Source organism: Ischnura elegans, chromosome 10, assembly GCF_921293095.1.
Source record: "Ischnura elegans chromosome 10, ioIscEleg1.1, whole genome shotgun sequence".
Classification (NCBI taxonomy): domain Eukaryota; kingdom Metazoa; phylum Arthropoda; class Insecta; order Odonata; family Coenagrionidae; genus Ischnura; species Ischnura elegans.
This window is the reverse complement of record NC_060255.1, coordinates 43,237,183-43,252,915: the sequence shown is the minus strand read 5'-3', so window position 1 is coordinate 43,252,915 and position 15,733 is coordinate 43,237,183. Positions and strand designations below refer to the sequence as shown.

The 15,733-nt window shown below is 35.9% G+C and overlaps 1 protein-coding gene across 1 annotated transcript in view; it reads left to right on the top strand.

Moving 5' to 3' along the window:
* The window catches only part of LOC124166427 (craniofacial development protein 2-like), a 139,262-nt gene extending 132,767 nt beyond the window's left edge, over positions 1-6,495 (top strand). The window contains exon 2 of the mRNA XM_046543959.1: positions 6,331-6,495. Within this exon, the coding sequence (XP_046399915.1) occupies positions 6,331-6,495 (165 nt within the window). The remainder of the gene's footprint in view (positions 1-6,330) is intronic.
* The last annotated feature ends 9,238 nt before the right edge of the window (positions 6,496-15,733 follow it).

Below are 15,733 nucleotides of genomic sequence, written 5' to 3'. Positions count from 1 at the left end.
TTAGCTTTTTTTAATAATGTGTAAAGTTTAATATAGTTTAGTTTGCTGTATGTGGGGCTAGAAAAGTCAAGTGAGTGAGATGAATTTCTATCGGGAGTGAAGAATAACAGGCACTGCCATGAGTACTACCAGTATTGATTGGAATTTTAAAATAAAAACCAGAAGCTATGTTCAGTTTTTCTCCAATTATCAGATAACATAATTTTATGATCATCTTTGCCTTGAAATTAGTATTTCAATGTTGTTTTTTGCCTAGTATGTATTTGCAATTTGTGAGAAAGCGGTTTTCAAATTTGCATGTTCTGTCTTTATAGTGGTTGGCTGATTTCTCTAAGAGAAGGTCAGTGAAACCTTTTCCATGCTTTCTTCCATGTGGAGCTCGCTACATTTCACCTAATTCCAAAATAGCCGTCTTCATTTCCCTTTTCCAAGTTCTTTTCCAAAAAATATGTCGAAATATTCCATACTTTTTCTCTTGAAAGCATGACGATGACTGCATTTAGTTATTCTTTTTGTGAAATCACTCTTTTCTCCGCCATCGTGACGCTAAAAATGTATCTTCTACCACTTGAATGCTAAGCGTAGGAAATTATTGCTTTTAATTTGCAGTCCTGGCAAAAATAAACAGGAACGGATTATACACTAGCTCAATTCCATTGTTTTTGCTATGGGCCACCGAATGAGGTAACATAAAGTTTTCTGAGTGACATTTCGTTTCAGTATCGGTAATTCACCGTGCACGGAAATAGGTCAGTATACGCCGGTATATCGATGTTGTTGATCTAGCGTGTTGTCGTTTATATGCTCATTGTCAGTTGTAGAGATTGAGGAGTGATTTATTCTGCTCCAAAATCCTGATTTCCATGGTTGTGTCATAATAAATTTCACTTAACTCCAAAAGCTCTATTTCGCTGGATATGAACGGTGAAGTATATTTTCACTTAATGATAATGGAACACGTGGATTTGAAATGATGCCGTTTGCAATTGTTGCTCTCTTGGAAAGTAAATTAATTGTGATTTTATTATTGTAATTATTATCTGTTCGTATTTTTTTTGCGGAGTAATGGATTTGGACAAAAAGTTAGGCATTTGGTCATTAGAATTATAGTTATAATCGCACTGTTATGTCCTTTCTTTACCAAGTTTACTCATAAGACTACAATGCTTGTTTAAGAGATATTAATACAAATTAGTGTGTAAACAAAGTAGTGTAATACATATTTTAAGAGACGGTTGGATGTGTAAAATGGGCGAAATATTAGTTTATATTAGAAGTCATGAATAACGAGGATTGTGGGTGAACGGCTGACACCAGTAGGCATTTGGAACGGGTTCACTTTATTTTTGTTATGTTCTACATAATGAGGTATTTATCTCATATCCTGAAAAGTGCCACCCCTAACACATACAATGTGGAAATAAACAATAACACACACACAACTGTGGAAATATTACAAATGCGGGAAAAATAAACAAAAAAAACTATTATAGTATGTGTTAAAATTTAATTATTTTACAACCAGCAGCTGTTTGTTAATAAATATTTTTTGGTCTTCCTTTGAAACTTACCAAAAATATGAAAATGTCGCGTCTTATTTATTTTATATTTAATTAAGTTACTCATTAAACGAAAGGATTTTTATTTGTTATTATAGGTTTAGGTCTTATTATTAGATTATTTCATTTCATATAATCCATAACTGTTGACATTGATGAGCAACACATTAAAGTATGTGTTTTTGTCACTCTATATGCAACACTCATTTTATTTAAAATTAAGTAATATATTTATTGCATATCAAATTTGGGTATCAATGTTTTCTTAAAATTGCAATGGCTTTCTAGTAAAATGCTATTATTATCCTTTTGCTCTTGATTCTTAATTAGTAGCTTTTAATTAGCCATATATTCGATTTTAGGGCTCTTACAAAATGAGTGCAACACTAGTTTTTCCCCTCCGTTTTATTAGTTTGATTTACATTTTTAAATGTCTTATAACAACGGTGATAAAACTTTAGTAATTTTATATTTTGATAAAATTAATGATTTATCGGTTTACTCTTTCGTAACATTTTTCCATGAAAGTATTTTTATTTTTACAAATCATTCAGATATTCGTTTTCAGTTTCAAGGGGATGTGCATCAATCAAGGTAGCATCTGATGAATTACGTACAAGTGCTATTCTCACTCTCTTTCAACTGGTTGAACAGAATGAGAAATGGATGAGAAAAATTTTCGTATACCGGTTGCTGCTTGTTCATGCTAGCCGAGAAGGTGACCTATGCTTCATCTCACCGCGACAAACTGTCGTTGAGCACCGTCAAAACGTGAAGTGACGAAACATGGAGGATCTGAGATTACTCGTTGTGACCTGTGAAAATTGTGAAAGGTGTGCGCTGGTGGAGAACTTCCATGGTCGTTGAAAAACACGGTGAGGGAAAGGGGATTGGTTTTGAGGCTTTTATCGTATATGATTGATGACTTTGCAAATTGCCAGCCACCGCACAATAGGCTGGTAGGGTGTAGGGAGGAAAAAAGGCTGAATATACCCCTTTTTTGTACCGCGAAAGCAAAAAAAATATTCATATAAAAAATCAGCCCTAATAAAGAAAAATAAAGAGTCGCCCGGTTAATATTTTCTCAGGCTGTGCCAATGGTATGAGAAGAAATTCATATTTTTTTTCATAGCTCTTCATTTTTTTACCACACTAGTCTATTACCGATTCGACCTGATGTGCTCCCACACTTCTTCGTGATTCCGCTACGCGGCGCCACATCCCTTGATGTGGACCGCGGATCAGAGAAGGGGGACAGGGCATGGAAAGTGAAGTTTGATACTTTGACGTCGACACGGACAAGTAATGATGTCAACCCCGGTGGTGAAGTGCCATTGTCGACGGGTTGTCAACCCCAATATACATATTTTTTTGTGGGGGTCGATAAATAAATATATATATATGTACAGGGCTTCGACCTTCGTCCTCTCTTTTTTATACGTTTCCATCCGCAAAGGGTGACCAGGCCACGATGCTTCCAGCGTAGTGATGGTTGAAAGAAGGGTTTGGAGTTTCTAAACGTGGGATGAGGGGTAGAGGAAGTCAGAGGAGAGATTTAGAGTGGATGAGCTATGCTAAGGGAGGAAGTAAGTTGAGAAGGGTATGGAAGAACGGAGTCAGAAGTTGAGCGATGGACAAGGAGGGAGGAAAATGAAGAGAGCGTTGGAGGATAAGTCGTCTTTTTATGTATCGGGAGACCAAGGACTCTTCCTCTGGTGGGGGGGATGTTAATAAAAAATAAAGGGTTTCTCAATCCCTTCCGCCAGACGAAAAACTTTGGTAATATCGAAATAATGGTCGCTCTCGGGGTCGTTTTTTATGGTATTTGCACCACCCCTTTTTTCTCGACCGTTGTTTAGGATACATTCATCTTAGATGGATAGAATTCTTATCTTTTAGCCGAAATACCGAGATTCTTGCATCATTGTCGGCGAGTAAATCGTCAATTATGCGAAATGAAATGCCAGCTGCATATACATTTTGCACCTAAATTTATGTAAAAATCCATTTATTATATGAGCTACCTAAAAGCACCATTAACCCGTTAACGCCTAGCACTACCATATGGTACCAGTCGGTAGTGAAATACTAAACGAACCTGTTTTTGTTATTTATTGTAATTTGTTTGGGATTTTGAGAGTTTTAAACTGATAAGCATGTTTATAATTACATTTTTCAGAAAAGATTGCTTTTTAAGCGAGATTTGACATTTTGAGTAATATTGGATGAATGATGAATGAATCTTTCTCATTGTGAAATTATTTAACGTTTTTGGCATTGAAATGTCCAATTACTAATGTTTATTTAGTTAAGATTTTTGACCCCTTAAGGGGCTAGTGGTACATCACTGTACCAGGCTGTATCTCCGAGACTATCTGTGCTATAAGTATAAAATTTGCATTTAATTAATCAGATTTTAAAATTAAATATTACGAATAACTTCGAGTGAAATTTTTAATCCAGGCGTTACCGGGTTAAGTACTTAAGACACGTAAGACCCATTTTTGGTCATGCTTTTTAAGGTAAAAGCTTAGATGGATAGAATTCTTATCTTTTATCCGAAGTACCGAGATTCTTACATCATTATCGACGAGTCAATCATCAATTATGCGAAATGAAATGCCAGCTTCATATAGATACAACACCTAAAATTATATAAAAATCCATTTGTTATATGAGCAATTCAAAAGCACCATTAAGTAAGGCACCTAAGACACGTTAGATCCATTTTTTGGTCATGCTTTTCAAGGTAAAAACATCTAATATCACACTATCCTACCCAATGCAATATAACTCATATTACCCAGGTTAGAATGGACATAGGAAGAAAAAAGAAACGCAATTTATTTTGACGAATTGAGTTGTTTAATTCACCGATAGATATTTTTCCTGTAGTAGTAGATATGAGCGTACCCCACTGAATTTATGTCTCATAAATGATTTTTATACAGTTAATATTTATAATTTTCATTTCATGCATTAATGATTACTTTAATCTTGAATTCTTCCTTACCCTTTTTTTTCTTCAAAAGAAAAAAAGGTCAAAAACATTTTTACAATAATATTCATGAAAAATGTAGAGGTATAAACCATTTGTTTGATTGATGAAAAGTAAGTTAGCTTTGGAACCGAAAATGTTTTCAAATTACATTGAAACTTCATTTTATTTACTGTAACTCATATTTATAATTTCTTTACTGTGAATATTTCCTGGTAAAACGTTGTGCTGATAAGTTCATGTAGTAAGTCTTACATATCAGGTTACAAGTTTTCTGCGTAAGGTAAGAATCTAAGTCGTCACAAAAATTTGAGAATATTTATGACTCTCAGGTCACGACCTTGCACCGTTTTGATATATCTAAAGGACAATATTATGAAAAGTGGGTATTAAAGGTGCGAGTTCTCGACCATTGGCCTTCATGACACCGTTTACCTAGCGACATTGCTGAGTTCATCCTTATAACTTCGCTCGGATTTAACATGAAACTGCTTTCCGTAACGCCTAAGCCTAACAATCCTAAGATATTATTAGTGCTATTTTTAACATGGGAGGTACACGTGAAACCAACATGGTTGACTGACGAGTTAATTCCAACCTCTCATCCATCAGTTGGCTGGCTGATTTTTAAAATATTAAATCCTTTATTTACTCTTTGTATCAAATATAAAGTCTTTCGGGCAGGAAATTCCGCGTTAAAATTTGAAATTATATCTGCCTTCCAAGGGAGGTCAATTTATCACATTTGAATGGCGTTTATTTTCACTCAAGCTCATAGCCCAAACATAAAGGTCCCCCTTTATACCATTTTTTGAAAGCCATTTTAATAGAAAACTTTATCATTCAATGATTACACTAAACTATTAACACCTAACCATGTGCTTATAATAGCTTTCGGAGTAATAGATCACTGTAAGTAATACTACAATGTTCTTCAAACATTTTGCCCCAGGGTCATACCACCATAAACATGATATATATGTCAGTGGATAAGAAACCCTAGGGCGGGCTCGCAGGTTACACTTCTGGGGGCAGGGTCTGGAAGCGTTAGCTTATGCCTATGCGCCTCAGAAGGGGTAGGACTGGAAGCAAAAAAGGAAGGAGGCGCCTCTGCGATAGAAGCCCGACGACGCCTTCTGGAAGGGGATAGGGAAGGAAGGTAAGGGACGAGGAGTCCCGCACCGTCACAAAGGCGGGCGGGTCCTACCATCAGCGAAACCAGGCAAAGCCATTAATGTGCCAGCGATTTTAGTGGATTTTCCTATGAGGAAGAAAAATTCATCGATTAAATCGCTAGATGATATATATATGTCAGTATAAATACGGATATTGGGCTCCTTCAATAACAATTATTTAGTGTCGAGTGTGATTGAGATTAAAAAGAAGGACACCCGATCGGCGGATATCTTCTTAACTTTCTTTCAAAAAATAGTTGGTGACATCACCGACTTCTGACCAGCAAATCACCGTGTCTTTACTAGTACCTGGCTTCACATGATTTGTTATAATTTGTTAAATATTGTGAGAAATTACCTCCTTCAATGATGAGTTAGTCCTGAACAAGATGGAAAGTAAAGAGCTGTAATAACATCAGCATCTCATTAAGATTCAGCGCCAAGTATGGAGTTTTTTTAATTATTTTAGCATTACCTATGATAGAGTCTGATTTTGAAGTTTTTTCGTCATTAATTATAGTTCCTTAAGTTACGATTAATAAACTTTTACAGTTACTAAATTAAATCCTAACTTACGTTCCTTTCCGTTCCATTACAGTCACAATCCATTAGGATAGGAGGAGAAATGTATGCCAAACTTGACCGTAATTCTTTCAATGTGCTTCAGGTGGATGGTGTCATCGAACTTCCGCTGTTTGTAGATCTAGTCCATGATAAGCCATCGACCTTCGAAAAGACTTGCACTCCTAACCATCCAATTTAGAGCCCACCAATCTTTTCTAAGAGGCTCGTATTTCCTTTTGCAATGAAGGAGGTAGCAGTAGTGCCTGTAGAGATTTTGGTTCAATTTCTTAAAAGCCTTAGTGATGATTGAGTGGCGCGCGGATTGTACGGTGTTGAGATCCTTTATAAAAACAACAGGTGATAGTATTGATCAAATGACAAAAATGGAGTCTTAACAACTTACCGTACGCTGACGTCATTAAAATTTAAATCACCGTCGGAAACAAGCATATGAATGTGCAAAACGCCAGATTATCTTGCTGATGTTTACAAAATTATGAATTTTTTACGGAATTTTGATAATTCTTCGGCAAAATTTTGCAAAAAAGGTTTAAAGCGTTATATGCACTTATTTCTATACCTGATATTTTTAAAGTTCATAATGATTATAACCAAGTGGTGTATCATTGCCATGTGTGATGGCTTTATCATTTTCTGATGCTCATTGGTAAACATTTGACAAGTTTATTGAATTACATTTAACCATGCCAATCTGTGTCATTGCGCATAGAATCCTTTACATACCAATGCAAGGTGAGATTATCCTAGATTTCATAAAAGAGTAATTTCAGATGCATTCATTTTTTTTATTCTATGATATCATCCTGCTTAGCTTTCATTATTCTGGATTAAACTATACAATTTGATTAAGTCAATGAAGTTTCACCTTAAGGCTTGACTCCTGGCTCAATTTATGTTTTCCGGTTGTTGATGCATTTTTTTATTCGGTTATTGCCGTATTTGCTTACTTTTTAATCCTGCTTTTGGAAATTTAACATTTTAAATGGTGAAATATCCAGGTAAGAATACTTATTCAGGATATTTATGACGAGAGTAAATGTTTATTGCTGAATCAACTTTAGTTTATGAAATTGTTTAAGTTTTGATTTTGTGGAAGTTCGATATATCCATAATAATAAGCTAATGGTAAATTCCACAATTTTAATGCAAAACTCTACAACCGGACGTGGTTTCAAAACATTGTGTTAGTTTCAAGGTGACACAACTCTCTCAGTGTTTACACCAAGGTAGGAGGTGGGAGGCATATGGAATTGGGGTGAGGGGAGAGGGAGGGGAAACAAATATGGGTGACCAAATGAATGAAGGCCGACAACAGAAAACATACAGCAAGTGGGGCACGAGTTAAGGTCAGGGTTTTGACGACGTCGGAATGCTTAACTTTATCAAAGGTGAGTCGGTAGAAAATAAAACATCATTACGAAGTCATTCTGGGCTATAGGCAATTTCGAATTTACATAAAATCTAATTCAACCCCTTTGTCATTACAATTTAAATCAATTTTAAAGTTACTAAAACGGTTATTCAGGCATAAATGGTTTGCAAAAAAAGATTTTTAGCCATTATATACCTATAAAACTTCTTCTGTGTTCCTTCACTCTGCATTTAAAACTTCTACCAGTCTGGAGAACATAGCACATTCCATAGTCCTCACATTTTAATTTATACTATCCACTTTTGTTCATTCATTCAAATTTGTCTTTAGAATGAAATGAAATCTTGTTGAACGTCAATGGGGTATGAAATGAAACATTGAAATTATTTTTTGGAAGACATTCTGTAGTTCATAAGAATTGTCTCTAATGAAAGGTAGTAGAAAGTCGGTAATTTTTACTTTGGTAAAGTATTGAAGTGCAGTGCCCTTGTACCAAAATCACTTATCATTGACACAATAGAATGAAAAATTGTTATTACAAGTTTCAATTCTCGACCGTTTGCCTTCCAGAATGCCACTGTGATACAGATACTATGCTGAACAGGGATGCCGCATCTGTTTCAAAATGACGTGAATAGTAGGGTGGTGCGACAAAACTCAAGTTCCAAATTTCGTGTCGTAATAGTGCGGAAAAGTTGCGATACATTAGTACAAGAAAAACAAAAAAAGAATTATTAAAATCGGACGTCATCTTCCGATCCCGCAAAGCACCTGAAAGTATATTCTTCAGTTATAACACCAATGTCTGCAAGTACACTTGATGCTATAGCAGCAGCTGTATGGTGAGACATTTGATTGGAGATTTGGGATTTGGGTGAGGGATTTGATTGGATCCCCGTATTGATCACAATGAAAAGCAGTACTTTGGAATTTAACCCTCATTTGCCATGGTGATTTAAATTTTTTTGCATGTACTAGGCATGTAGTCTCCCTAGTCAACAAATTTCTCCTTGATTGTTGAACTTTGCGTTGCGTCATTTAAAACCTCAACATCTTCACTCTCGGTTTCAATAGGGTTAACATGCTGCCTTTTTAAAGTGCAATTTTGCCTTTCAATTCTATTGGTCAGTTTTATTGTCATTTTTGATCTAAAGAGATAATTAAAACTTCTCAAAAATTATCCTCATGTAATTATTACAAAACTCTGAAAAATAGGCGAAATTGCAATATTTATACATTTTTAATGATCTTGTGTGATCGGTAATAACAGTTAAAAGCCAATAATATGCATATATAAATAATAACTTATGCTATTTGTAATCATTTTTTGCTACAGCGTTAAAAGGTATCAATTTAATTTAATTTTTTTACAATGAAAAAAAAACAATTTTTTTCATTTTTGTCATTTTTTCAGGTGCTTTGCGGGATCGGAAGATGACCTCCGATTTTTATAATTCTTTTTTTGTTTTTCTTGTACTAACGTATCGCAACTTTTCCGCACTATTACGACACGAAATTTGGAACTTGAGTTTTTTCGCACCACCCTAGTGAATAGAATCAAATATAAAAAACATTTAATAGTTCGTTTTCCTCCTTTCAGAAAAAATTGGTGTCTTTATAATGAGTTGTAAGAATAGTAACTTATTTGGTTCAGAGCCCAACTTGTGAGGTGTAACTGAAAAGTTGGGTTATCATAAAGCGTAAAAATATAAAAAATATTTAAAACATTTTAATTAAGTACTCAAGGTTTTACATTCAGTTTAAATGCATTTCAGGGTTGTTTCCTGATCCCGAAATTCGATGTCGTTTAATGAGGTTTGGCATGACTTTAGTTAGAATCCGTCCAAATGCGTTCTCTTGCCGATGGCTACTGTACCTCTTTGTGTTTTCGAAAAATGAGACATCATATTCTGCTCTACGTGGAAACATGGTTATTAGCAAGTGTTATCAAAAGACTTCCCAAATATTTTATTAGGTTTTGTAATAGGGGTGAGTGTTTTGACGATTTTGTGAAATGGAGGAAAGTAATTTCTTGGAAACGTATACCCGCCTTCACGATTTAGGGACAATGAAAATTAATAGCTGTAATAAATGAAAACTCAAATGAAAATATTTTATTGTAAATATATCACGAATAGCTGCCAGCTTTGGCTAGGTAAATCGTGAAAATTATATGCTACTTTAAGATTAAAATTTATGGGACAGTAGCTTTAATGAGGGGAATTTCTTATGTAGAGAAAATTTGTGAAATTTGTTCCATACATATCATATGTCAAATATATAATATTTGGTTCAATTTCATACCCTAAAGAATTTGTAAGATAAATAACTAATGGAAATCCGACAGAGATGGGGTTATAATTTAACTCCCCTCATACATGCATACAATATACAATACTGCTGATACAGAGACTGCTGCTTAGCATCAAGCTTTGATTGAGACTAAAGCAGCACTGGAAATATTACGTCTTTTGCAGACGAAGTTAGATGAAATTCATTAGTGAATTACATATTGTGAAAAGCATTTCTTTAATGTGAAATGAATAATTTAAAAGGTTATCTGGATTTAATTTGGTTTCCTGCTGCTCCAAGTGTGATGAACTAATTGATACCATAATCTTACTCAAATCTATCATTTCTGATTATCCATTCAGAATATACTTTGAATAAGATACCGCGTTTACCCGTAGAAGCTGCGCACCTTTGCCTGTCGCAGATTCCCTGGCGGGAATCTATATCGGGCGCATTGTAAGACTTCGCGTCACGCGTTCGCCCGTCCTTTATTTCCTAGGTGGTCAGCTATTGGATTCAAAGGCGGGTTCCTTCTAGCCCACTGTCAGGGGTGAGCACACCCCTTTACCGCAGACCCGCGGTTCACCAATTGATCCTGCGTGCTCAAAAGTCTCAGATTCTCATGCTTTCCATAATAAAGAAACAAAACACACCTGATTACATTCATACACTCAATGTACGTGGCTATCGATATTTATCTTCCTAAGACAACGAATAAAGGTAAAAAAAGAATAAGGAATTTAAATAACCTTTTGTGGATTGCATTCTGGTTTTTACTACATTCATCATTTAAAAAAAATCTCCAAGAATACCCCCAAAAATAACCGCACTTTAATTGGCATCATAGGAATGCACAATATCACATTGCCGGCCTCGGTGGCGGTGGGGTAAAGTCCTCAACTGCCAATCCGTAGGTCGTGGGTTCGAATCCCACCTGGGTAGGGCATGGATGTTTGTGTTGTGCTTTGTTGATGTTGAAAACCCGTTGTAAAGGCCACAATGTGCTGTTTACGGGGAAATCGGAAATAAATAAATAATTCGTGATATACTACTACAAGGTTCATATTATTATTATTACAAACAATATAAAATATTCAGTTTTTATTATCCCTAGTGCCTCCCTCCTGCTCTTGTCTCCGAACTTCCGGGAGTCATTCTCCAATCAAAATAAGGGTTACTAATTTAGCAACGAATCACGAATACCTACATTAGACCGCACCCAAAAAGCACTGGGAATTTTTTTTCCTCACGAACCGGCCCAAAAATGGGGGTGTGCGGGATACATGAGGGCGCGGCTTAAACGAGTAAATACGGTAATATTCTTGTAGAAATATGATTTTTTCAATCCTAAATAAACGAGCGTCTCATATACTTCCTGTTGGTGCTAATAAATAATATCTCGTTTATTCTGGATTATCCATGGATTTCCGCTTGGTTATACCATCAGTTTTAGAGCTAATATCATCTTAAAATGACGCATTTTTGCTTTATTTTTCATATTTACGTTAGGTAATTGCACAAAGAGAATGAAATATAAGCTTCGGCTCTCAATAAGCGAGAAGCTCACCATTTCCTTTGTTTGTAGAGAAAATATTTGAGCAGCCACTGAAACACTAGCTACTTTGCGGATATAGATACGCTAAATAACTAGAGCGCTCCGGTTAGTATAAGGGTTGAATTTTGTGTGTTATAATTGAAAGAGAATAAGGCCAAAAAAAAATAAGAATTAATCTGAGAGAACTGAGAACGGCGTAATGTGTCCTCCTATACAAATCAGAAAAAAAGTACTCGTGCCTGTATCATCAGACAGAGGTTTCTGTGTCAAATATTTAAGATGATGAAAGCCAACTTTGCAGGAATCGTGATAAATATGTAAAGTTGGTACATTTCGCTATGGAAAAATATAAGAAGCACTTGTTTGCGTAGCAAAAAATTTAGGATTCCTGGGAAGTGAATTGTATGTATCCAGATGCCAAATAATATGTTTACAATAAAGGCCATTTAAAAATTTGATTGAACAAAAATTTGCGAACAAATGAAGAAGAATAGATAATCATAGAATAAAAGTGAGGTAATGTGGCAAAGCTTTTAGAAATTTTCAAAAATTTACAGGAAAAAAAATAGAAAAATCAGAAGAAAAAATAGGAAGACTGAAAGAGAGAATGAAAGTTTAAAAGCAGAGAATTGGCTTTAAAGGTAGAGAACGCTGAATTAAAGGAAAGGCTTGGTTTAAACACGAAAAATTCTTCTGTACCAAGCTCTAGAAGGTTGTAAAAAATAAAAAGAGGAGAAGCCAAAGAGCGACAGAAACGTTGGTGGACAAGTTGGTCATACAGGAAGTTTTCGTGCCAAAATAGATGCAAGTTGCTATGTTCTGAGAATGAGACTGTCAGAAACATTCACGAAAGGTTTGAAAGGGTAGATAGAGATGATGATGTCGATCGTACTACAGTTAGTCAGTGGGAACAACGAGTATTTAGTGAGAATGGGACCACCAATATTGAAGATCGTGTACACAGTGGTAGACCTTATCACGGTATGGTATTCCTTGTGAAACGGTATACGTGGATAATGTTTCATCATGTTTAACCTTATCAATCACACTATAATATATCGTGTTTACGAGTTCACTAGTGGCATTATGATGACTTCTCTCAAGGTGATGATCAAACTTTGGTGCGATCGTCAAAATGCGTAGCTTTGAATAATATATACACCGATAGAGAAACTCATATGTGTTAATGAGCGTTTGTGGTGCCCCATTTTTTGTTTGGTGATTATTTAAACCAACATGTACAATTAGCACAAATCGTTGCAAAATGACGGTCAAAGTCATCTCCATGCAGAAGAGGTATCGAACAGCACCCACTGCCAATACGTCAATTCGGGCGTTTAGCTATAGCAATTACTACTTCGTGCTCGCGAATGGACACAGGAGATTCCGGACCTCCAGAGAGTTAAATTGATACGCCATGCTTAAATATACCACAACCAGAGTTGCTCAAATTGTACTCGCGAGGCAATATTATGAGCGCAACTTGTACAATGACCCTCACAAAACCGGATAATATTATTTCTCTACGCTCATTGCAAAGAAATGTACCTGAAAATAGTCATCAAAAATCAGAATAAAGTTGTACAAATTAATATATGCATGACACTTAAATTGAAAAACATTCATAGTGATGCATTGAAATGGATTTATATATAACTAATACAAATAATTTGTTGGCATTGTAACTATTACAACTACGAAAAAATTTGAATTTCACTTTTAAATATATTCCGACCCCCGATATACGCCGCTTTGTATGATTATACTGCACAAACCCTCTCATTGTTCAGAAATTAATAAATATAATAATTATAGTGGAATTTATAGTCATATATTATCTAAAGTAAATATAAAAATCAACAAAAATGCATCATTTTAAGAGGATATTAGTTCTAAAATTGATGGTATATCCAAGCGGAGATCCATAGTTAATCCAGAATAAACGAGATATTATTTATCAGCACCGACAGGAATTCTATTAGACGCTCGGTTATTTAGGATTGAAAAAATCTAATTTCTACGGAATGTTATGTTTCTCAAGTATACCCTGATTTGATGATGGGAAGCGATATATTGGAGTAAGTTTAAGGTACCCTTCAGTTCATCGTACTTGTAGAAGCAGAAAGCCTAGTGAAATTGGAATGCACGCTTTAGTTCCAAGGGGACGTAAGTCTAATGGAGAGGACGGGTATTATGTTGAAAGGTTACATGGTGTTTCTAACGGATGTGATAATGCACTATTAAAATTGCAAGCACCAAGAATAAAGGTTGTGATGTCATAAAATTTGGTGTCATTAGTTACGGAGTCACCCCGGCATTTGATTCATATGCAACGAAAAATGTTGGGCGCATCTTCCACTATAGCAGTCAATATATACGTTGCATCAATAAAAATGTAACTAAGTGCAGTTTATTGTATTTCATGGTTTAATTATGTAATGATGTAATTATGTAATTAAGCATAAACTGAGAGTTATAGTGGAACATACGCCCGGAGTTTTTCGTTGTGGATGAAACAAATAATTTAAAGCCTCTGTGAGTCTCATAGAAAATTTATTCTATTTCTTTAGTTCCTCAGGAAAACGTAGTATTTTTGCGAAAATGTGGTTTTTTATTCTAATCTATATAGTCTATGCTCCTTTCACCAGCGAAACGGGAGTCGGCAAAAAATGCATAGCAAGAACCGAAATTGCTTTATTATTTAAGGTTTGTGTTCTTGAATTTAGATTGTCGAACCGGTATGACGGTTAATGACCCGATATGCACCCATTATAAGGCACTTGGACTCCCCTCCTATTAGCTTCTTAATTTTTTCATCTACCTCGAGTAATTCATTGAAACAAATGGTAACAATTAAATCGAGTGCACCTACTATCATCCACACAGATAGGAAGATTTTTGAAGGGCTGAATTTCTAGGGGTTACAAAAGAGGTGAAAACACATTTGTCAATATTTTATATATTTTAATCAATCTAAAATCTTATGCACGTTGATAAATTATTCTTTTTACAAGCGCATCATTAATATTTTAGTTGTGCTCATTAGACTTATTTTTCTTCCTAATGAAAGAAAAAATATTGTTAGCATTGAGAAAACATTCTTACTTTAATTTCGGCGCCGTATCGAAGTTATTCATTTCAAGGGAGTATAGTTATTAAAAAATATACTGCGGTAAGCTTCTCAGTCACTCAATTTCATATTCTCTCAACTCAGTTCATTGGTGGTCATTAAAATGGGAACAGTACGGTTGAGTCTTGCCCTAGTTATTCACCAAGTCTTCCTCATGGTAAGGTGAATAATAATCAAGAGAGAAGACAAATGTGCTCAGGGTTCGCTGGGGTAAACCCCATAATGGAGGTGAGACATGTGAGTTGAATTGGTTAGGTCGGGTGAAAACACCTATGAGCTCCCGCTGGCCTTCATGTTAACGCTTCGTAAAGGGGTCGTTACGTCAAGTGAACGTCACGTGCTGTAATAAGGTGGATATCGTCGCTGGATGAAGGTAGTGTTAGACTCAGGCGGTTGTGGTGTCCAGCCTAGTTTAGGATGAAAAGCTGGCGCTTCTGGAAAATGTAGTAGCCTTAGAGGTCCCAGTATAGATCCTTGCGGTACACACGTTTTGTAGCACATGGAGACATAACGGTCCTATTCGGCCGGTGTTTTGGTGATAATAACGGTAGAGGGCGAGCGACCGTGGTGAAATGACGAAGGTGAGACCTTTTGTTTATGCCGGTATTGAAAACTAATCAATCACAGTCGATTACCGTGAGTGAGAGCCCTGCGGATTTTTTTCCAGTGGTGGGCTTGTGTGTTTGGTTACGGCGGCCCTGTCCCTCTCATACCTTGTCCAAAACTAAACTCCACCCCTTTGTGAAATAGGGGTGGATGAGTCTGGAATCGTGGAGCATGTATCAATATTTGAAGGGATCCGCCGAGTTAGGTGGTACATGATGAGAAGCGGGAAGGGGGTGTGGGGGGGTCGCTGAACGTGTAATTGCCAAGGCAACGGTTTTGTGATTCATCACTGAGGCAAGGATAATGATGTGAATGGGTGGAAATTTTGCTTTTCGCTCACTTTTGAGGGATGGTTTTGTGTTATCACCGCATTTGCGGGGATTGGGTGGACGGTCATGGGAAATTGCGTTGATGCTTGAGAGCAATTATTGGGAAATGATGAGTGCGTTGCCAATGGATTT